This window comes from Terrapene carolina, unplaced genomic scaffold, assembly GCF_002925995.2.
Source record: "Terrapene carolina triunguis isolate 2854851 unplaced genomic scaffold, T_m_triunguis-2.0 Scaffold210, whole genome shotgun sequence".
Taxonomy (NCBI): Eukaryota; Metazoa; Chordata; order Testudines; family Emydidae; genus Terrapene; species Terrapene triunguis.
Genome location: NW_020664561.1, coordinates 50,899,415 through 50,922,690, shown reverse-complemented (window position 1 = coordinate 50,922,690; position 23,276 = coordinate 50,899,415). Strand labels below are relative to the sequence as shown.

General features: G+C 43.8%; 1 protein-coding gene across 1 annotated transcript in view; it reads left to right on the top strand.

The window, feature by feature from the left end:
• The window catches only part of LOC113407252 (putative tyrosine-protein phosphatase auxilin), a 71,453-nt gene that overhangs the window by 12,383 nt on the left and 35,794 nt on the right, over positions 1 to 23,276 (top strand). The window contains exons 2-4 of the mRNA XM_026655544.1: positions 20,104 to 20,254; positions 21,310 to 21,359; positions 21,476 to 21,624. Of these exons, the coding sequence (XP_026511329.1) occupies positions 20,104 to 20,254; positions 21,310 to 21,359; positions 21,476 to 21,624 (350 nt within the window). The remainder of the gene's footprint in view (positions 1 to 20,103; positions 20,255 to 21,309; positions 21,360 to 21,475; positions 21,625 to 23,276) is intronic.

Here is a 23,276-nt window from a genome sequence, read left to right as displayed (position 1 = left end):
CCCATGAATTCTATTGCTCAGGACAGGTGACCATGGATTATGTTCCAAGAGCTGCCTCTAGTCTCTGGAACACACCTGGGTTCTGATCAGTGTGTGCTCGGAGTACACCGTCCTCACAGCTTTGCTCGGATCAGCAGGAACATTCTCCTCTAACGGGGCCTTTCATGAAGGCTGGAGGAGACAGGATTCACTAGCCAGCCCATTGCTTCATGCATATGAAGGACCTGAGGCTCTTGTAGGGGAGAGTGAAGGACTCAATGATCACTCCAGGAGGGGGCCTAGCACATGCCCATGCTACGATGAGTTGGACCGGGCACCCTCCAGGACTGCAAGTATGGAGCCTGAAGTTACTCACGATCCTCTCCTCAATCCCGCTGGCCTTATTGTATGACCAGATGCCATTAAGGGGCACAGTGAGGAGGCAGCAGGGACTCTGGAGGAAGCCTGAGGAAACCTGGAGGAAGAGGAGCATGTGATTCAGCATTTCTACCAGGCCGACTGAGGAAGCCTTCCCTGAAGAGCAACTGCAGGAAGAGCCCTGAGACCTTCCTCCCCTCTGGACAGAAGCTCCTACCTGATTACCCCATTGCAAGGCAGAGGTCCCAAGCCTCCGCCCCCCCCATCCGCAGTCTGGTAGGCAGAGAATGGGGGGGCAGAGGGGGCTTGCGAGCCACAGTTTGGCCACCCCTGGCATAGAGCGTACACTTATAAAGTTTGCAGATGATACCAAGCTGGGAGGGGTTGCAAGCACTTTGGTGGACATGATTAGAATTCAAAAGACCTTGACAAACTGGAGAAATGGTCTGAAATAAATAGGATGAAATTCAATAAGGACAAATGCAAAGTACTACACTTGGGAAGGAGTAATCAGTTGCACAAATACAAAATGGGAAATGACTGCCTAGGAAGGAGTGTGGCAAAAAAGGACCTGGGGGTTATAGCGAATCACAAACTAAATGAGTCAGCAATGTAATACTGTTGCAAAAAAACAACAACGACAAAAAACAAAGAAACAAAATCCACCACCCATCATTCTGGGAAGTATTAGCAGGAGTGTTGTAAGCAAGAAGTAATTCTTCCACTCTGCTCAGCACTGATATGGCCTCCACTGGAATGCTATGTCCAGTTCTTGGCATTACACTTCAGAAAAGATATGGAAAAATTGGAGAAAGTCCAGAGGAGAGCAACAAAAATGATTAACTGTCTAGAAAACATGACCTACGAGGAAAGATTGGAAAAAAATGGGTTTGTTTAGTCTGGAGAAGAGAAAACTGAGGGAGGGGGGACATAAGTCTTCAAGTATGTAAAAGGTTGTTATAAAGAAGAGGGTGATAAACTGTTCTCCTTAATCACTGAGGACAGGATAAGAAGTAAATTGCAGCAAGGGAGATTTAGGTTATACATTAGGAAAAACGTCCTAATTGTAACAGTAGTTAAGCACTAGAGCAAATTACCTGAGGAGGTTATGAGATCTCCATCATTGGAGGTTTTTAAGAACAGGTTAGACAAACACCTGTCAAGGGTGTATAGATAACACTGAGTCCTACCTCAGTGCAGGGGGCTAGACTAGATGACCTTTTGAGGTCACTTCCAGTCCTACACTTCTATGATTCTAGGATAAGTGCTATGAGCAACGGTGTCAGAAAACATTGTAAGGAAGGAATGTGTGAAGCCCCTCCCCAAACCCTACAGAACTATTTTTAAATAACTTTAACAATGCTTCAATGCTCCCCATAAAGCACCCGGAAACAGAGCTGTTACCATATAACAAAAACCATTGCTCAACGATGGCATGAAAGTGCATATATACTCTCCACTCTCGATCGGGTTTTTCCAGCAGCACCATTGTGTCACAGTCCTAAGTCACACTCTGGCTCCACACTAATCCACAATGTGTGAGCAAATAGCATCATGAATTTCCAGGAACCAGGAGCAATGTGCACGTGGGAGGGATCCAGCTGACTGTATAGATTTTGAAAACCGGATCTGTCCTGTACCCACTTGCTCTGGAAGTATTCCCCTTTAGCATTGCACGTATTATGCAAGGCATGGCACGTCATGATAATGTGAACTGCGCTGGCTACAATGGCATTCAGGTGCATCTGCAGGCTTCGCCAATGAGCTTGCAGATGCCCAAAGGTGCACTCCAACACAATTCTGCAGCTAGTCGGTAGTTAAAGTCCCTTTTTCTTGGGTTGGTGATGTCGGGGTATGGCTGCATGAGCCATGTTAGGACTGGCTTTGTGAGATCTCCCAAAATAACTGTTGGCACAGAAACACTGGATATAACCACGTTGTTTCTGGGCAATTAAGTCCCTTTTCCCCCCGCAATACAATCCTGAGCTCCTGGCATCATGGACCTTTCACAGGTGTCCAGCACTGGTGTTCATGAACTAACCCCTGAGGCCCATGGAGCCTTGGAGAATAAATTCATCACATATGCACCGGCTCCCTTCAGTGGGCAAAGTATTGGGATTGCCCCCTGCATGGTTCAGAACTGCCCTCGCACCCATCCTCGGAAATCCCACTATAATTCAGGGACTTTAGTTATGGCAGCCACCTGTGGGTAGATTACAATATGGACAGTATAGCAAACCTGAACCTCCACCACCCAAAAAGTTGATTTTTCAGCCCCAAAATGGTTTGGAACTGACCGGTAGCTGTCAGGTGTTGCCAGCTTCCAAGGGGCAATCGTTACCTGCTTCTGGAGTGGTATGCATTTCCAAGAACGAGTGGGCTGGCACTGGAGCGTTGGTGCAGGCTTCTTGCACAGCTCCATGAAGGTCTGTTTTCTCATTTGGAAGTTATGCAGCCACTGGTCATCATCCCAGGACTCCAAGACAATGTGGTCCCACCACATGGTGCTGGTTCTCCAGGACCAGAAGCAGCGGTCCACGCATGGGCATACTATTGCAATCCCAGCACCGAAGACATCTGTTCCATGGGACTGCAGTGGATTTTCATTCAGCCTTTTGGTCAGCCATCTTTGGCATCTCAAATATTTCTGGACCCATTCCATCCAGCAGCCAGTACTGGACCACATGAACATTTGTCCTACGAGCAGACATAATTCTGGACTTGCTCGATATCTTCTAATGCAGTTTGGCAGAGGAGAGAGAGAACTGGGAGCTGCCATTGCAAAATGTGTGAAGGCGGCATACAGTACCAGCAACACACAGCAAGGCAGTTCCCAGAGTGTCTCTCGTGATGCAGAGGATTCTGGGATACTGTCCCTGAAATGGTAGCGCTATCGTCAGGTACGGAAAAGAGGCAGCCAGTGTGTATGTGGGAATATGCCTGCGCCCGGTCTATACTCATGCCCCAGCACAGCATACGTGGACACTTGGTGCAGGCACAAGGTACATGGGCTAGCAGTACATGGAAAAGTAGCCAGAGAAGTGTGCAAGTGTAGACGTCACCTAACTTGAGAGCTACCCTACCAGAGATCTAGCCAGGGTGTGTGTGCTATGCCTACACCCTTTCAGTTTGCTGCTTCCAAACCTAATTTGGAATCTTGTCTATATTACATGAAATAGATTGTGTGTATGTGTTTGTGTATAGGGGTGGCTTCACTGTAACTGAAGTATGTTTAGTGTTACTTACAGGACACATCACTGGCTAAAACACAGACGGAAATCCGCTGACCTGGTATTCGGTTAAAATTTAGCACAATGCAGCAAACACCTTCCCGCTTCAGTGTGCAGTAGTTAAGGGCTGAATCGCCAGTGTGGTGGTACATGATAGACCCACACATTTGTCATGTAAATTAGCAATGGGCTTAAATTGCAGCAAGAGAGGTTTAGGTTGGACATTAGGAAAAACTTCCTAACTGTCAGGGTGGTTAAGCACTGGAATAAATTGCCTAAGGAGGTTGTGGGATCTCCATCATTGGAGATTTTTAAGAACAGGTCAGACAAACACCTGTCAGGAATGGTCTAGATAATACTTAGTCCTTCCATGAGTGCAGGGGACTGGACTAGATGACCTCTCAAGGTCCCTTCCAGTCCTATGATTCTATGACACCAGTATGCTTCAGTTGCTGAAAGGCTGTGAATCTGAAATAGAGGAAGAATGTGGTTGTATGTTCAGGAAAGGAGAGGAATTCAGGCCATAAGGGTATAGGAATGGTATAAAATGCTGTTCTTCAGTAAAATGGGGTAGTATACGTTGGAGGCAACCTTAACGTATGCAAACAGTAGCATGTTGCTAGAATTCAGTTTCTCATTGACGTCAGTGAATCCCCTCCGACCTCCTACAATGACCATAAACAATTATTCACATTAGCCAGGTACACGTTTAATTATAAAAGTTTCAAATATACTCGTAGACAGTTATACAGATTGGGTACACTCATCAGATTACAGAAGAGCCTGCAGTTCATACTGGCATCTCGACCTTCTCAGTCAGCGTTTGTATCCTGTAGTGTGTCACCCACCCGTCTAGCATTCTTTATGCAGTTTCTCTTACTGCCTCTTTGTCTGTTTCTTATGCTAATTATCTACTTAGAAAAAAATTATTCTTTATCTTTTTTCATGTTCCTGACCCTGTCACTCTGTGGGAAAATCTGCAGTGCACAAATTGACCATAAGAACATAAGAACGGCCATACTGGGTCAGAACAAAGGTCCATCAAGCCCAGTATCCTGTCCTCTGACAGTGGCCAATGCCAGGTGCCCCAAAGGGAATGAACAGACAGGTTATCATTAAGTGATTCATGCTCTGTCACCCAATCCCAGCTTCTGGCAACAGAGGCTAGGGACACCATTCCTGCCCATCCTGGCTAATAGCTATGGATGGACCTATCTTCCTCAGCCTCTTAAAAACCCCCTTGGCCACCTATGACCCAGTCTCCTGACAATGAGGCATCGAGGGATAGCTGAAGACTCTGTAACAGCTTAGTGAAGGAGCGTTTCCTTTCCATTCAATAGTTGGTGAGCTACATGCACCTCAATCATTATCCTCTACTATCAACCCTCTTCTAATGAATTTAGCTTTCCCGTATACTCAAGACCCTTTATTCTTCCTTTTTTTACTGTCTTCAAGATGCTTATTGTAAAATGGCCAAACTGTGCACAATTCTCCAGATGAAGGAGCACCAGCTGTTTTAACACTGTTATAGTCACATGGGCTTTGTGATCTAATCATTTCTCTATACATCTCAGTTTATACTTGTTTTCTTAACCATTGGCTAATATTAAAATTGAACCTCAAGTTCCTGCTCAGTGGCATCTTCCCTGCCCCTTTCCCTTTCTTGAGTTAGTGTCTGAATACTGGTCTTTTTTTGCCTAGTGTTTAAATTTTCATTTAATATATATATATAGAGAGAGAGAGAGAGATACCTATCTCATAGAGCTGGAAGGGACCCTGAAAGGTCATCAAGTCCAGCTCCCTGCCTTCACTAGCAGGACCAAGTACTGATTTTTGCCCCAGATCCCTAAGTGGCCCCCCTCAGAGATTGAACTCAGAACCCTGGGTTTAGCAGGCCAATGCTCAAACCACTGAGCTATCCCTCCCCCCTCCACGTCCATGTCTAAGATACTTTGCCTCATTGTCAGGAGACTGGGTCATAGGTAGTCAGGCCTAGTGGTCAGAGTCCAAACGCCAGAGGCAAGGTTTGAAACAGAGTCAGCGCCAGGCATCAGAGCTGAGAGGCAGAACCAGATTATCTGAAGACAGCAAAGGCAGGACTGGAGTGTGGTTGGGTGCAGGGTACATCTAGGCAGGAGCAGGGCTTGGAATGCGATAAGCGTAGGGAGGCGGAGAATTCATAGGTGTGTGCATAGACTAGACCTGATCCTGTGCAGCTGCTTTGCTGAAGACCAAACCACCTGACTGCCTTAGCCAATCAGGTGGTTCTGCTGTCGCCCAGCTGTGCTCATTGACTGCCTGATGAATGGACAGATGCAGCTGCAGGGCCTCATTCCTGACACTCATGCAGATGCTCCAGTCTCCTTCCTCAGGGAGTCAATATAGCAGATGTATACTCTGTGACATCTTTACACCTGGGGATGTAAAGTATGCATGAAAAGTGGATGTAACAAAGTTCTCTGCCATGTTGCCATGTGCCTACTCTTACCCAAGTTGTACCCAATGAGCATTAACCTCTGTTACAAAGACCTTGTTTTAAATTGGGATTTTCAGTACATCTTATAAACCTTGCTAGTTATGTGTACAGTGTAACGTTAAAAACTTTCTTGAAATCTCAGTAAAGTGTCTACTGCTTTACTCTTGTGTCTTACTGTCACTGTGGGAAACTTATCAGATGTAGTCATGATTTCTTATTAATCCATGCTGTCTTTCCCCAGTCTGTACTTTTCCAGATGTTCTGTTTTGTCTCTAATCAATGACTACAGAAACTTTCCTCCTCTAAGCTTAGATATATGGGTATGCTCTATCACCCCTTGATCCCCTCTTAAAGTCGTGTAAGTCATGTAATTTTAGCTTTTTTTCAGTTTGTGTCTTCTTGCTGCCAATGAGGAATCCGATCTCAATTACAGATCCTTTTATTTTGCCTGCAATATCTTTGATCTTTCTGGTTTGTCCCTTGCATTTGCCTCAGTAACTTGCAATTCTTTCCACCACTTCAATTCTCATCTCACCCTTGTCATGGTGACTATAGAATTTATACACTGCTGTCGCTCTGTGCATTTTGGGATATCAAATTTATTTCATGTTTCAAATTTATTTAACAGCTACATGTATTGGAAACCATGTATATGCTTATTGACTGAGGCTAAAAGCATAAAAAGTGCAATTTAACTCCTTGGTCCAGTGGAGAAAACATTACTTCACACTAGCTTTTCAGAAGCTGAAGTTTCAGCCATGAGCATATACATAATAGAATCAGCACTCTACTGATGCCTAATATGTAATACTCACAGGCTGGTGCTTTGATATGTAATTTAACCGTTTTGAAGGACTAAGTTAGCAGGAATAAGCATAAATTACTTACCACAGTAAAACTAACATGCTTAGGGGGTGCTGGTGCCATCATATATTTATTTTAAACCACCATTACTTAGAAATGTAAGACAAAATTGTGAGTAGGGACCCATTTTTAGATTGTCTGTCCCTGTACTTCCTTTATTTCTCCCCCCAACCTCCACACACTTTCATCTAAGATCAAATATAATATCCGTTTAATATCAGGATGTGGTGTGCCCACACCTTGACTACTCTGTCCAGTTCTGGTTGCCCCATCTCAAAAAGGATATAATAGAACTGGAAAAAGTTCAAAGAAGGGCAACAAAGATGATCAAGGGTATGAAATGGCTTCCATATGAAGAGAGACTACAAAGATTAGGGCTGTTCAGTTTAGAAAAGAGACGACTAAGGGGAGATACAATAGAGGGCTATAAAATCATGACTGGTGTGGGGAAAAAAGTGAATAGAGAAGTGTTATTTACCCTTTCCCACAATACAAAAACCAGGGTTCACCTGATGAAATTAATAGGCAGCAGTTTTAATACAAACAAGAGGAAGTACTTTTTCACACAATGCACAATTAGCCTTTGGAACTCATTGCCATGGTATGTTGTGATGGACAGAAGTATAAATGGGTTCAAAATAGAACTAGATAAGTTTATGGAGGATAGATCCATCAATGGCTATTAGCCAAGATTGTCAAGGATGCAACTGCATGTTTGGGGTGACTCTACACCTCTGACTGCTAGAAGCCCAGAGGGGAAGACAGGGGTGGATCACTCGAACTGCCTTGTTCTGTACATTTCCCCTGAAGCTCTGGTACTGGTTATTGTTGGAAACAGGATACTGGGGTGACCCAGTATGGCAGTTCTTATACTTTTATATTTGTAATCATCGACTTGTCATTGACTTGGACTATTATCCTGCATTATGAAGGGAAATGGACATGATCAGTCAAGTCAGATAAGTTTTTTTCCTTGTTTCTTCCTGACTTTGGGTTTGAGAGGGAGGAGAGAATGGGGTGTAGAGGAGAGGTAAATTGGCTAGGTTACCAGCTTCCTACAGAAGCCGTTTTCAACTTTTTTTTTCATTTGCAGACCCCTAAAAAATGTCAAACAGTGTTTCAGACCCCTTTGGTAATCTTACATATAATCTGTGACCTCCAGGGGTCTGCAGACCACAGGTTTAAAACCACTGTCCTAGAGAATTGTCTCACTTACAACCTTCAAAAAAGTGTGAATGTTTACCGATAAAGGAATAGTTGGATGATGATCTTAATGTTCCATTTTACATGGAACTGTGCTCCAGTAATATACTGGTTATGTCCTAGATGAATGTCTGAGAGAATGCATCTGTGCTGTGATAGATGTAGACTGTAACTTCATAAACAAGTGTTAGTGCCAAGAAATATGATAAATCACTGCCTTTTATAACTCTTTCACTAGAACAGTACCCAGAAACGTCATTTACTCTTCATAGAAAACAGCTAATCAAAACTTTCAGTTAGAACCCTCTCTCTGATCAAAATTAATCAATCAAAATCACAATTGTGCTTCGTCAAAGGCTGTATTCCCTTACCTATTTGTGTTACAGTAGGACCTAGATGCCCCACCAAGATTGGAACGCCTCATGCTAGCCATAGTAAAAACATATACTGTGTCCCTGTCCCAAAGGGATTACAACCAAAATGAACAAGGCGAAGGGTGAGAGGCAGAGAGTTGTCACAAATAGTGACTTGCCCAAGGTCACATGGCAGATCAGTGGGAGAGCTGGATATAGACCTCCAGGTCTCCTGACTCCCAATCCAGTGCATTATCCACTCAACCAGTATTTCTCAAACTTTTGAAAGAGGAACCCCACTTCAGGAGAATGTAACCAATTGTGCTCCCTCTTGTGCTGTAAAGGCCTACCCAAAATGAGGGGTCCCTCAGTGTAGATTGTGTAGATCTTCTTGCATTCTTAGACCAGCAATGAAACGTCAACAATGTTTACATTTTAAAATATCATCCGCATTTGAGTTAGCCGCATGGGGAAGAAGGAGGCAGTTCACACTACAGCACTATTGTTTCTCAGGCTGTCTGCAGACCCAAGCGAACATCACTGCATTACTTCCACTCAGGTCACTTTTGGGGGGTTTTCTTTGCAACCTTAACAACTAGAGACTCTTTCTAATGAAAGCTGAGACTCTGGAGAACAATTGAGACCTCTCTATGCCCCCCCACCTCCACTGCAAGGTGGGGGTGGGGGGTACACGCTCTATTTTACTTTGGAAAACACTGCACTAGACCACAGTGCAACAAACCTCTTCCTTCTGCTGTATACTTCACATAACCAGTCACGGCAGAACAACCACAGCCTGTTGGCTTGTTAGCTGACTGCCTCTCCAACATTGCTAAGCCGCTACATCATGGAGCTACAAAAGTTGTACCATTTTAAAAGTTCACTTTGCAAGTCTTAATGATATTTACTAGAAGTACAGGAATGAAACCTGTGTAATGGGATCCCAAAGGGTAGGCAAACCTTTGGAATTGATTACTATGCTCTGCTGATCTGCTCTGCTGATCTACTCTGTCAGAGCACATCTTGCTCATGGGGTAATGTTTCTGACAGGGGCTGAGCATCTCAGGTATTACTTTATAATAGCAATACATGTTATGAGTTTTGTACACCTGTGTTTGAAGGATTCTAGGGAATCTAACAATACTGAATAACTAATACAAAAATTAAAAGGGCAACTGGATCAAATGAGCAAAAGCTGTAGCTTAAATATTTCTTCTTTCAAATTTGCTAATTCTTTAGAAGCAGAGTTTAGGGTCTAATCTTTCCTGGATGCCTGAGAGATTGATGCAGGTAATTTTCATTAATGTGAGTGAGTTCCATTTATAAAACTACTATGCACTTTCGTGCTTTAAGTGTCTCATTTAAATTAGATGAATCTCGGAGGTGCACAGCATATAACGGATCACCTCCAATTTGCAATTATAAATAGGTATGGGCAAAGGATTGTCTCTAACACTTGTTATATTTTGATGGCTACTCTTGCAAGTATATTTGACAAATGCAGCACTTAATATTATCCATTATGAGTGGCTGAAAGGAGTCACCTGTGCAGAGAAGTGTCCTTTAGAAATAACAATCACCTTCACATTTTAAGTGTGGGTTTGTATATTTCCATTAATGTTTATAAAATGACTTGAGATCCTCGGATGAAAGGCGCTAAGTGACAAGCATGGAAGATAGTGTCAAGACTCATAGTCTAAGGGAAAGAAGTGAGTTAGGATATCTTCAATTCTAATCTCCATTGACACTCCCTATGGCCTTGAACAAGTCATAAATTTAACTTTCCCCTTCTGTAAAAATGGGGATAATACTGAAGCACTCAGAAACTTCACTGGCAGCTCTGGGGGCCCAGGGAATGCAGGATTAGATCCCTTCTTGCCTATATCACAGAGCTGTTGCGTGGCTTAACGTTGACTTAGAAGAGAAGTGCTGGATCATAATTATAGAGGTGTTTGTATGTCTTAGAGTTTGTTTAAAAACAAAACTCAAATGACATCCCTGATGCTGCCATGGTAATGACTTCAGGAAAAAACAATTTCCAGATCTGTAAAGTGAAGTGCTTTGGGGGAAAATGTGGCATAAAGAGTCAGACATTTGGAAATGGTCAGGGAACTGAAGCACTGGCTGTGCAAAGTCAGTTGCAGAGCTAGCTGAGTGCCTTTAAGTATAGTGTCAGACTTCTCTCATGGAACCCCATGTATTCATTAGAGCATTTCATACGTTCAGAATGAAAGCAGCACTGATATGTAGAAGAAAATAGAAATCTTCCATTTTTTGATTTTTGAATTGATCTGTAGTTCCCACTCTGACTTAAATTATATTCTATTTTATTGCCAGTAAATTTAATAGTAAATTTAACATATACTCTGCCATCAATTTACAGGAGTCACCACCACTAGGGGAAACAGGAAGATATTTTTTCTCAGCATAGGGTGCTGGAGCATACTCCTGGGAGCTTCTTTGTTAAAGTTTTGCCATGATATTTAAGAGACAATTAAGGTGATTATACCTGTGCTTCTGGTAGAGTAACTCCCTCTTTGGATACTGCTAATACTAAATTATCCCTATGAGTGATTGCTTATCCATGGGTATAATGTAATGTTTAAAAAGCCCTAAAGATCCCTCCCCTCCTATTTTGAAATGGACCAGATTGCACCAGGAGGGAGGACAGTCCTGATTCTTTGGGGGAAGTGAGTGAGAAAGGGTTAACTTGCTGCAAGGACCACAGCTGCCTGCTCTTGTTGCAGGAATCTGCAAGAGAACAGGGTGGGGTTAGCCCTGGAGGCTTGGTGACTATTCAGTCTCCCTCAAAAGGGAGCAGAGAGCATGTGCAAGAGTACAGGGAAGAAAAATGTTCCTGGACTGGGAGCTGTCCCATGGAGAGTACCCTAATGATGTTGGTAAGCTGAAGTAAACCTGATTCCTTTGCTCTCTTTCTGTGTACTTCTGTTTGCCTTTGCCTTAAAGGGGACTTTCTTGGTTTGTTAGTTGTCTGAATGAAGGGTCTTATCTGGCTTAATTTCCTGACCTTGCATGTCTGCCTTCACCCCCCATTTCAAGTTAAATACTATCCTATCAACATTAATATTCAGACTAGCTCTTGAAAGTTTGCAAAGTGCATTTTAAATGCTTGTTTGCTTAATGGCTTTTTGTTTCCTTCCTAAGCTATAAGAAAAAGCCCTTACTGAAATGGGAAAGTGTCCTAGCCCTGCACCTGTTGCTGCCAGCACATGCATCCCTAGCACACTGGGTTTCTCACAGGCTGAGGTGACCTGCTTGTGGAAGCTTCTTGTCAAAATATAGGAAACTCATCTCTGCTATCGTCTCAGTCACTATCCTAGTATCTGTCTGCAAACACACTACATAAGAAGTGTCTCTAAGAACCCTGCATTCAGGGAAGATGTATGTAGAGCACTGGATTGGAACCAGCAGCTCTGATTCTAGTCCCAGCTCTAGCAGTGACCTTTGCACAATAGATTTAACTAACCTCTGGTGGGTCTGTTGGTTTTCACTCTTAAGACTTCTTCCTTTTTAGAGAGAGCCCAATAATTAAATGGCTCTAGAGGAGCATAAGCAAGATAAGACTGATGGTAAAGGAATTGAAACTTGAAAGAGAAGAAGTTTAAAGGTGAGGGAAGGGTGGTAGTTCCTGACCCTTGTGTTGCTGTTGGTGATGCCTCACTGTCTAGGTGTTTACGTGGTCCTCATCACTGTAGCATCAGTGTGCCTTGGTCTTTAATGACTTTTATCCTCCTCACGCCTGTGAGGTGATGGTATCCCCATTTTACAGATGGGGAACTGAGGCACAGGGTAGATTAAATGACTTGCCCGAGTCATAGAGGAAATCTGTGGCTGAGCTGGGAATTGGGCTCAGGTCTCTGTCCACTAGGCCATTGCTCCTCCAGTCTATCCCATCATGCCAGGATGTGGTTCAGTAGATCTCCATCTGTTCCTTCTCTTCCCTTCTGACTCAAATCTTTCTCATCTTGTCTTCCTTCCACTTTGAATGAATTGTTGTTGTTCTTTGGTCTCCTCTTCCTCTGTTGCTCCTCCTGTCCCTTCCCTCCCCAAAGGGTATATGCTGCTTGATGTCAGGGAAGATCCATTGGTGTATCTGGAGGCTGGGACTCCTGCTCTCTCAGCAAAATGGGGTAGTGTGAGAGTAGAAGCAGAAAGCGTGGAATAGGGCACTGCTTCCTGCACCTTTAATCCTGTACATGAATGGCTCCTGTGGCCAGCTATATTTAGATGCTGTATCAGGAGCAGGGAGAGAAGGGGCGTTTCAAGGAGCTGCCCATCTCTTTACCCACAGCAGCATATTTGTAGTGGTGCGATTGGAATTGATTTAGGGTCATGGGGCTTTCCCTGTGACCCCCGGCACCAGTTTGGTGCCATCCAAGAGAAAATGCTGGGCTAGGGATCTATGTTGGTTAAAGGTGAATTGACTGGTCCCCCAGTATGATGCAACTTCAGCATCCCAACCAAAAATGGGCACCAGTATTCCAGGAGTTGTTTTGTATTTCTGTGAGGCATCCTGGGGGCAGAACTGTTCCCCCTTTATAAAAGTCTGTCCACCTTTTCAGTTGCAATCAGTCCACTCCTGCATGAGCTCCCACTCTTTTTAGCAGGCTCCCTTTTATTTGACTTTGCACTGTTTTCATACCTTTAACTGTGCTATGGCATGCTGAGTGCCTTGCCTTATTGTAAGTGACAGTAGAGGACACTGCCAGGAGCAGCAGCACCTCTTACCATTTTTTTGGGGGGGGGAGCAGGAAGGGAGATCTGAATGGGGGTTCATCAATTTTATTTGGTTATCACAAGGATAAATATTATCTTGGACAAGAACCAAGCAGACACCTGATGCAATTAGCAGAAATTTAAAAGTAACAACTGCATCCCTTTTTGTAGGTTAATCGGGGAGTGGCTGATATCCCATATGGTAGGGTGCCTATAACGATAGTAGTGCTGTATTATAAACAGCTGGTACGTATGCCTGATAATATGAGCGCATGGTAACTTCAGAATGAAAGGCTGCCTGTTGAAAATGAATGCATTCATTTTCTCTCTGACAGATGAATGTTTGAACTTGTCAACTAAACGAACGAAACTGTCACTTTACCAGTCTGAGCCACTGACGTGGAAATCTTAAAAGTGAGAAGACGGAAAAATTGTCATTGCTAATGCAATTTTTTTAAAGGGGAGGCATGTTAGCTTCTGTTTCGCTAGCATTTTACATTACACGTGCATTAAAAACACTATTAAAGGTTTCATCATTATTAGGAAAAGTAAAAAGTCATGGTTGGCAAAATACCTTGACTAAAACTTGTATCACAACTAATGACCAAATTATACAGAGCTAGAAGCTGTCAAAAGTGACAATGTCTCTGAAATACTTAAGCTTTTCAGTGACTATCCAATAATTGAATTAGTAAAGGATTCCTGCTGCATACAGAACAAAAATCTCATACTCAGCAAGAATCAGTTCTTCACAAACAAGGATAAGATCACTAGACAGTAATTTAACACAAGGTCAAAGTTAACTGGATTGCTATGAGTAAATGTGCAGAATATTGGATTGAAGGCCAGGTGGGGTACTCCTGCCATTCTAACTTGCAGGGGTGTATTTTTATGACGATACATTGGCACACTCCTAACATTGTAGAATAAAACGTTACTAGGTTTTAACACTGAATTTCACATATATGTTTATGGGTTTTAATTAATACTTCTAATATTGTTAAAGCATAAGCAAATAGGCACTTGCGACGCAATTGCTCCTTCCTGGGGGGGAAAAAGAAATCTCATGGTCTTATGCAGCAGCCTAGTTCCCCACACTGGTAATGTACAGTCTGTGCAAACAACGCTACAAAATGTGCCTGCTGCCTTCACATGTTAAGGAAGATGCTTATTGCCAAATATTAATTATCTTGTATTCTAGTTTTATATAGATTCTTCTGAATGCTGAAAGAACATTATGCTACAAACTGTGCATCCCTACCAAGCATGTGTCAATCTGTTGAGCTGTATGTTAGGGTCTGAATCATTCCCTCTGGTATTCAGAGAGCAGCTTATATTGAGAAGTGTTCCCTTAAACTCAGCTATGATCCTTGGTTGTTGATTGTCTTCATTAGAACTGCACCAGGGCTACTGGTGATTCTTCTAATTAACAGTTTTGAAAACCATAATTAAGTGGAGTTTTAGCACAGGTTGTCAATTGAATCTAAGTTATGTTGCTTTTTTTAAAATCTGCTTAATTCCTTCCTCAAACATTCTGATTTCCATTTAAAAAGAAAAGAGTAACAGTAGGTACAGTACTGCTGAAGTTCTATTGATTTCTTCATCTACAGAACGGAACAGAGTTTTGTGGATAGTGGTTAGGACGCTAAGGGCTTGTCTACACTACGCAGCTTTTAGCGACAAGGCTGTGTCGACACAGCCTTGTCACTAAAAGTTGGCGTGTGTGAACGCTTTGTCAGTATTTTGTCTGTACTTTTGCTGACAAAATACTTCCAGCCCCGTGAGTGGCGTTAGCTGTGTCGGCAGGAGAGCGCTCCTGCCAACAAACTGCGTTCACACTGCCACTTGCTTTGGCAAAGGGTTTGGCGGGGGGGGGGGGGGGGGGGGGGGGGGGCTTTTTTAAGTACCCGTGAAAGACCAAAGTTTTGTCGACAACGTTGCAGTGTAGACAAGCCCTAACTCTGTCTGCTGCTGGTCACTGAGGTTTATATGCATCATATAAGCAAGCCTTTGAAGATAGGCTGTATATCCTGTTTTTTATGACAAATGCACTCCCAGAAGTGGCATCTGGCTGGCTGATCAATGATGGCGGTAGTTGACACTAGACTTGCTTGACGGTTGCAACAAGAGAAGCTGGTGGGATATAACTTGCAAGCTTCTTGGGATAACTTAATGTCTTGTTCAGATGGTGCAAATACGATAATATTTATCCTGTTTGCAGTGTTGGAGCTGTATTGGTCCCAGGATCTGAAGAGATAAGATAGATATATATATATATATATATATAAAAATAATAACAAGGACCAACCTCTGTTGGTGGAAGGGACAGACTTTTGAGCTTCACAGAGCTCTTCCTTAGGCCTGGAAAAGGTGTCCAGAGTGTCCATGCTAGTTTGTCTAGCTTCAGATCCAAGCTAACATGGATACGCAGGAGAAGAGAAGGTAACCAGAAGAGCTCTGTGAAGCTCAAAAGCTTTTTCCCTTCCACCAACAGAAGTTGGTCCAATAAAAGATATTACCTCATCCACCTTGTCTCTCTCAATATTTATCCTGGTTAATTCAGACTCGTGGTATGATATAGCTAATATTTTTTAAAAATTAATGTCTGCACTTGCAGAATCAGCTTTCTCTTTTTCAACAGTAAAAATATTGCCCCACTAGTTAGCATGTATAAGACAAACAAGCCAAAAAATCTGGGATTTCTATTTCCATAAAAAGAAATGACTATGTAGAAATTACCTGAGCAGACTGTCGTTTTACAGTCCTTTTTTTATCGTGGATTAATTCCTGGTTTCAGTATCCGTTGTTTGCTTAGCATGTGAGCTGCTCTATCACTTCTGCTCAGTGATACTGATTTGTTCTGGTTTTAAACACTTTTATGCTTTTACATGGCTTTGGGAGAGAGTTTGCCAGGGACAGAGGAGCTGCTGATGAATATATATATTCTCTATAATTAAAGGATAATGTGCAGTAGAAAGAGAGAGCTTCAAGATACACTATCTCTGGAATGAAATGTCACTTTGTTCTCTTGTAAATTGTCTGAGTGATCTGCACTGTATCTTGTAACTAGGAAATTCGCTTTATCTGTCGGATCATAGGACACTTCCAATTCACTGACTAGAAGATACTGGGTCCAGTAACTACCAAGGTTTTATGTCAAAGTGCTGGTGTAATGTAGGCTTCTCAATGTGTGTAGGATGGATAACTGTGATAACTGCCCGTTGTTGAACCTTCATTATTGGTTCTATGCCCTCAGTTGCTTGACACCAACTATCTAAGGGTACGTCTATACTTACCTGCTGGTTCGGCGGCAAGCAATCGAACTTCTGGGTTCGATTTATCGCGTCTTGTCTGGATGCGATAAATCGATCCCGGAGGTGCTCGCCGTCGACTCCGGTACTCCTGCTCGGCGAGAGGAGTACGCGGAGTTGACGGGGGAGCCTGCCTGCCGCGTCTGGACCGCGGTAAGTTCGAACTAAGGTACGTCGACTTCAGCTACATTATTCACGTAGCTGAAGTTGCGTATCTTAGTTCAAATTGGGGGGTTAGTGTAGACCAGCCCTAAGCTTTTCAGTGGTAACAACTTGAGTTTCTTCTTCAATTCTTTTCCAGCACCATGGCTATCTGTAGCACATATGGACTTATTTGTTCTACCTTTGCATCAGTCTTAATTTTCTTCTCCATGAAGATCGCTTTTAGATTCTCTTTTAAGAAAGTCTCTCTCTTCTCTCACCTCCCCAGGCATTCACTTTCTAACTGTTGCGCATATTTATTTTTGGTCAGCCTTTTCAGTGTGTTCTTTTAGTTCCTTCAGCAAATAAATTTCAAAGGTTGACTACCACCTATGTTCAGCTACTTCTTCTATTTCCATGTTCTCTACTGTCTCCCCTCGGTTCTCTTAAAAGGTGAATTGAAAAAACCAAGAGTATCTTTGAGTACAAAACTACCTCCCACTTTCTTATATGTTAGAAATATCAGATGTTCATCTCTCTGTACTGTTCTTCCATATTCCCCTGTCATATGCTCACCTTACTTCAATTGAAAGCCAACACTTTACTTTAATCAGTCTCTTACTACCATATGGCTATTTAGAAGTGTGGGGGGTGGAAGGGAGTAGTATCTGCCTTCCAAAGGTAGTAAGAAGCACAGGCAAAGCTCTCTAATGAGCAGAAGTATCAGCTGACCAGTCTTAAATTGTACAGCTTCTGTAGGGGATCCCATTCTAACTATTCTGAAACTACCACAGTACCATATGCTAAACATGCCTTAGATAAAGGGCGATAATAGCATAACTTTCAAACTTTAGGATCCATTGGTTCATTACATGGTCTCCATTACTGGTTGGATTTTAAACAGCAAGTGTAGTGTAAATTATTTAAATAGGGACATAGGATTGGTAGTTTATAGCAAAGTAGAAACTGGATTTACTTTGTAGAGCAGCTCAGGCAGCCCCTGGGCCAGCTGCACTGGTTTTGCTGAGGCAGTCTTGGGCCACCGCACCCCCCCAGCAGCAGCAGGAGTTTGGGTGTGGGAGGAGGCTCAGGACAGGAGGTTGGGGTGCAGGAGGGGGTGAGGGCTCTGGGCGGCACTTACCTCAGGGAGGGGGGGCTCCCCGGAAGCGGCACCATCCCCCTCCCTCAGCTCCTAGCAGACAGCTCCCCGTGCTGCCTCCACCTGCAAGCACCGCCCGGTAGCTCCCATTGGCCATGGTTCCTGGCCAATGGGAGCTATGAAGCTGGCGCTTAGGGCAGCGGCATCATGCAGAGCCAGGTAGGGAGCCTTATAGTCCCATCAAACCTCTGCCCCAGCACCAGCAGGGGTCCCAGGCAACGTGCCACTGCCTGCCCCCTCAGTACCAACGGAGGTCCCAGGTTGCTCACCCGTGGCACCCCCCGGGTTGCCCCCCTCCCCAAGATTTAGTCAGTCAGGGCTGTATAATACAAGGTGGTGGAATCTCCTTCCTTAGAGGTTTTTAAAGCCTGGCTTGACAAAACCCTGGCTGGGATGATTTAGTTGGGGATTGGTCCTGCTTTGAGCAGGGGGTTGGACTAGATTACCTCCTGAGGTCCCTTCCAACCCTGACATTCTATGACAGGTCACAGGCCTGAATTTTTGTGTACTGTCTGTGACCTGTCCATGACTTTTACTAAAAATACCTGTGACTAAAACGTAGCCTTAATTATAGATAATCAAAGGATTTTTAAATCTCTTGCTAGACTGATGCTTTGCAGTTCAGTTGCAGAATGAAATAAAAGAACCTATGTACTGCAATCTGTAACAGAATTGGAAGTCCCTCCCAGAACAATACTCTCAGCTGGAAATTAACAGAGATTCTGCATCCATAACAAAGGTTTTCATAACTTAATTGATGATTACAATAAAAATAAATATCAAATCACTTTTTTTTTAATTTGTGACGTGAAGGATATACTGTGTGTAAGAACACATTGCATAACCCTAACCCACCATACTAACACTCTGTTTTGTTTTGCTCTGGAACATTCACTTTATCATATTGGCTTCTTAGCATTAAATCACAACTGTGAAGACATACCTCTTCTTATTGTTTACATTACATTGGGACATTAATCTGGTCCAAGGCCCATTATGCAGGGTGTTGAACAAACATATATGATTTTAATAAAACCCACAAACATGTCCCTTCTGCTCGCCCTCCCCCAGTAAAATTGACACACCTACCTTGCCTGTTGACCACGGATATTGCCAGGAACACGTAACCCCATGACTATCTCCACTCCCAAGATACCCTGTCTGTGAAATGGGATGCCTACTATCATCCCCTCTTGCATGCTGCGTGTATTACGAGGGTAGAAGGCAGAGAATAGAAAGGCTATTGGTTTGTATTTCTCATAGGAGACGAGATGTTCAGGGATTGGGAGATCGAGCCTGTGACTTCTGAGATGCATTCAGGCTGGTGACCACGTCAGCTGTGATAAGAGTTGCTGAGATTGTTGCCTCGATTTCATGGTAGAGAAGTCCGTTACAGGAAGGGCAGCCTTGATGGAAACTGAATTCTGCTTGTACCCGGAGGCTGGGTTGAGGCAAAAAGTAGCATAGCTTGTACTGCTCTTGCCCATACTGTGCCTATTCTATAGACCAGGGGAGGCCAAACTTACTGACCCTTCAAGCCGCATATGACCATCGTCAGATGTTCGAGAGCTGGGACACACCTGCTGGGGCTCCGGGCTTCAGCCCTGCGGGTGGCACCTGCTGGAGCTTGGGGCTTCAGCTTCTTTTGCTGCTGTCTTTCCCCAAGGAGCTAAAGCAGAGACCCCACCTCCTTGCAGCTCCCAGCTGTTAGCTCTGCAGGGAGAGGCAGCAGCAAACACCTGGGAGCTGCAGGAAGGGGCCACTGAGGGAAAGAGGGGGAGTGTGCCTGGGTGTGTGTGACTCAAGCTGTTGGGAGGTCTGAACCTTCAAATTGTGCACCCCTCCCCCCCCACTCTTACAGTCAGCAGTTGTCTCTGGCAGAAGCTCCTAGCCCCACCCTGCCGCAGGGCAGAAGCCCTGAGCACCCCTCCTCCCCCCGGTAGGCAGAGAATGGTGGGGTGTGGAAGGCTCCGGGAGCTGCACTTTAACTGCAAAAGAGCCGGGGTTTGGCCACCCCTGCTATAGACTGTCAACCTGATGCCTTGCACACAATGCTGGCAACTCCTAAAAATCTTCACCTTGGCCAGCAGGAGTGCTTCCACAACTCTGAAAATCGATATTTAGCTGGAGACCAGTGAGAGTAACCTGTTTCCTGATCTTAAGCAAAGCACTCAACTGTGTTACCATGAGGCTAAAGCAGAGTGCCTGTTGGCAGTATGTTCTTTGTTTTGAATGAGTGACATCTGTGTGACCTTTTTTTTTTTTTTTAAAGGGGCATCATCGCCAGATATGGAATCCACCTATGGGGGAGGCTTACTAGACATGGTGAAAGGAGGAGCAGGGCGACTCTTCAGCAACTTGAAGGATAACCTGAAGGACACCCTAAAAGATACCTCTTCAAAAGTTATGCAATCTGTTGCCAGGTATAGTACAACCAAAGCCTCTCAACGCAGGTAAAACAAATACTGTAGCTGCAGGATGTTAGTGGGAAGGAAACTACTTTGTTCTTAACTGGCATTGGACAAAGAACCTGGAAAAAGACCAGTTTATTTAGAAAGCTTTTCTTTTCTTTTCTTTGTTTGATGTGACCTTTATGAATGAGTCGGTCTTATAATTGGGTATATGGTTTAAATGAAGCTAAGACCACTAAAGCAGAATTTGTAACCTTGAGATGAGTGAATGTCCGAGATCCTGAACATCTGAATGGGCTTTTCCTATCCATTCTCTTCTCCAAGTCTCTTTACTACTCTTACCTCTATATCCCTTGTGCAATCCCACTTCTATCCTATGCAGACCGTTTTTTGTCTTTTTAAATACCGATTCTCCCAACTGACTGACCTCTGTTCCCTCACCCATCTGCTGCTCAACATGAGATGACAACCTCTCGCTAACATCTAACTTCTCCCTATTCAGCTCCCCTTATTGTTCCCATCCTTAAATCCATTCTTGACCGCTACCTTTTATGAGAATTCTGTTGACTTGTTGCATGCTGTTGGTCACTGCTGCTGACCGCACCTCAGCTATGCACTGTGCTCTGGTGCCGCCTTGTGGTGTACACTGTGTATTCTGGGATAACTCTGAGCTGGCAGAGCACTGCATAGTTCATGATCTTACGAGAGGCTTTCAGGTGTCTGTGGAAGTTACTGACTGTGCAGGTTGCTCAAAAATTTCCATTAGAAATTGAAGTCAAGGCAGATAGTGATAATGAAAAGTGGAGGATGCTCTTTTGAGAGAAAAGAAGGCAATGGGGTAAAGACAGTTGGGTATAAAAAGGTTGTTCAGTCCATTGTTGGAAAGCAACATTTTAAAACTCTACTTCTGTCTTGTTTAGACTTAACTTCCAGTGTACTAAGTAGTTTGTCTCATCTGTTATCCATACTTAATCTGAAGTGAGTCTTTGTGGAGAAACATTGTTGTCTTGTCTTCTGTATGTAGGTGTGTATGTTAACATGTGTCTTCCCTGCTTTCTTTCCTTTAGTTACACCAAGGGAGAGCTAGATATTTCTTATGTTACCTCAAGAATCATTGGTAAGTGTCAGTCACTTTTGTAAATGAAATGATGCTGTCTGTGGTAATCTGTGTTTATGAACCAACTTCTGAACCCTGTTGTGGTCCGTACTCACTCTTGTGTTTGGTCTCGACAGTTATGTCTTTTCCTGCTGAAGGGGTTGAACTGGGGTTCAGGAATCACATTGAAGATGTGCGGACGTTCTTAGATTCACGACATCCTGACCACTACACGGTCTTCAATTTGTCACAGAAGTCTTATCGTAGTGCCAAGTTTCATAACAGGGTAAGTGCTTTCTTTTGGGATACCAAAGCCCAGGATCACAAAAATTGCTTCTGAGACCTCTTGCTATCTGACCCAGAGTTCTTACAAAACAAAGGGGGCAGGTTCTCTCAGTTCAGGGAGAAGGGGGACCAAAGGTGGCTTTAAATGCCCATTACGCTCCCTGGATTCTGGCCTACTGCAGGGCCTCAAACAGCCGCTGGCATAAGTTAAAGCAGCCCTTGAGGGCTCAGTGCTATGGCATGTACCTGCACCGGAGCTTGCAATGGGAGGGACTGTAGGGCTCCTTAGGTTGCCGCTATGCCACCTGTGGCTCCTGTACAGCTACTAGAAACTGCTGCAGAGGAGTGAGGAATAAGCACTTATTCTTTTAGAAAAATTTCTGAAAGATTTCAGTCTATAAAACTTAGCGTTAATATACTGACTGAGTTGCACAACTCTTTAAAATTGTAGCGTGTATGAATGAAAGTAGCTGCCATCTGCATGACTGCGTAATAGCATAATGCTCTGATGCTAATTTTGTTAAAGGCCTGAAAAGCAGAGGGTAGTTGTGATGGGTTAGACACCCCCCTCCCCACACACACACACACACACACACACACACACACACACACACACACACACACACACACACACACACACACACACACACCCTTCTTAGATGCCACCTGATGTACTCGGGTTTCACTGAGCCCCTCCTGCTCCACCAGCCTGGATTCCCTTCCCTGTTTTGCTGAATTAGGCTCTCCGGCCTCTTGCAGCACACACACACAGGTAGGGCCACGCCCAGCTGCAGATACAGACTGAAGTCAGCTCTGTGTGAGAGGACTCACCCAGCACTCACGTGCACACCCCCCTTTGGGGAATAAACCCAAAATAATACTGTCTTGCGCTGTATAGAAAGATTTGCACAGTGCAAGCTCATAAAAATTGGCCCTCTTCCTCAATGTGAAGAGAGATGCACAACTTCTTGCCCTCTCCCTCTTCTCCCCACCCCGTTAGAAATTGCACAAACTGGTTTTAATAATAAACAAAACAAATGTATTAACAATAAAAGGCAGATTTTAAGTGATAATAGGGGATAGCAAACAGAACAAAACAGATTTTGAGCAAATAAAACAAAACATGCATATTAAGCTTAAGATCTTAGAGATTAATTTCAAGAAGTAATTTCTCACCTTAAATGTTGTTGTAGGCAAGTTGCAGTGTTTCTGTAGCTTAGAGTTCCAGTTATTTCTTCTTACAGACTGGATCCCTGTCTCAGTCTGAACTCACCCCTGCCTTTCCTCTCAGGTTGGTTCCTTTGTCCCTTCAGGTACTTTCAGCGTCTTTCTTCTTGGGTAGACCATGGAGGAGAGTCTAGATCAAACCCCTCCTCCCCCAGCCTTAAAAAGGACTTACCTAAGGCAGGAAACCTTTGTTTGATCCCTGTACGAGGAAAAGTATCAGTGGTGTCCAAGGTGGTATTTTGTATCAGGTGATCTTATCACCTGACCTGGTAGTGTCACAGCTACATCTCAGGAAGGCGAGAGATTAGTATCTTCACAGTCTTGTTGTTTCTTCCTAATGGCCCATCAAGGCTGTGATGGCGGGTTGTCTGGTGGGTCTCACACACACACACACACACACACACACACACACACACACACACACAC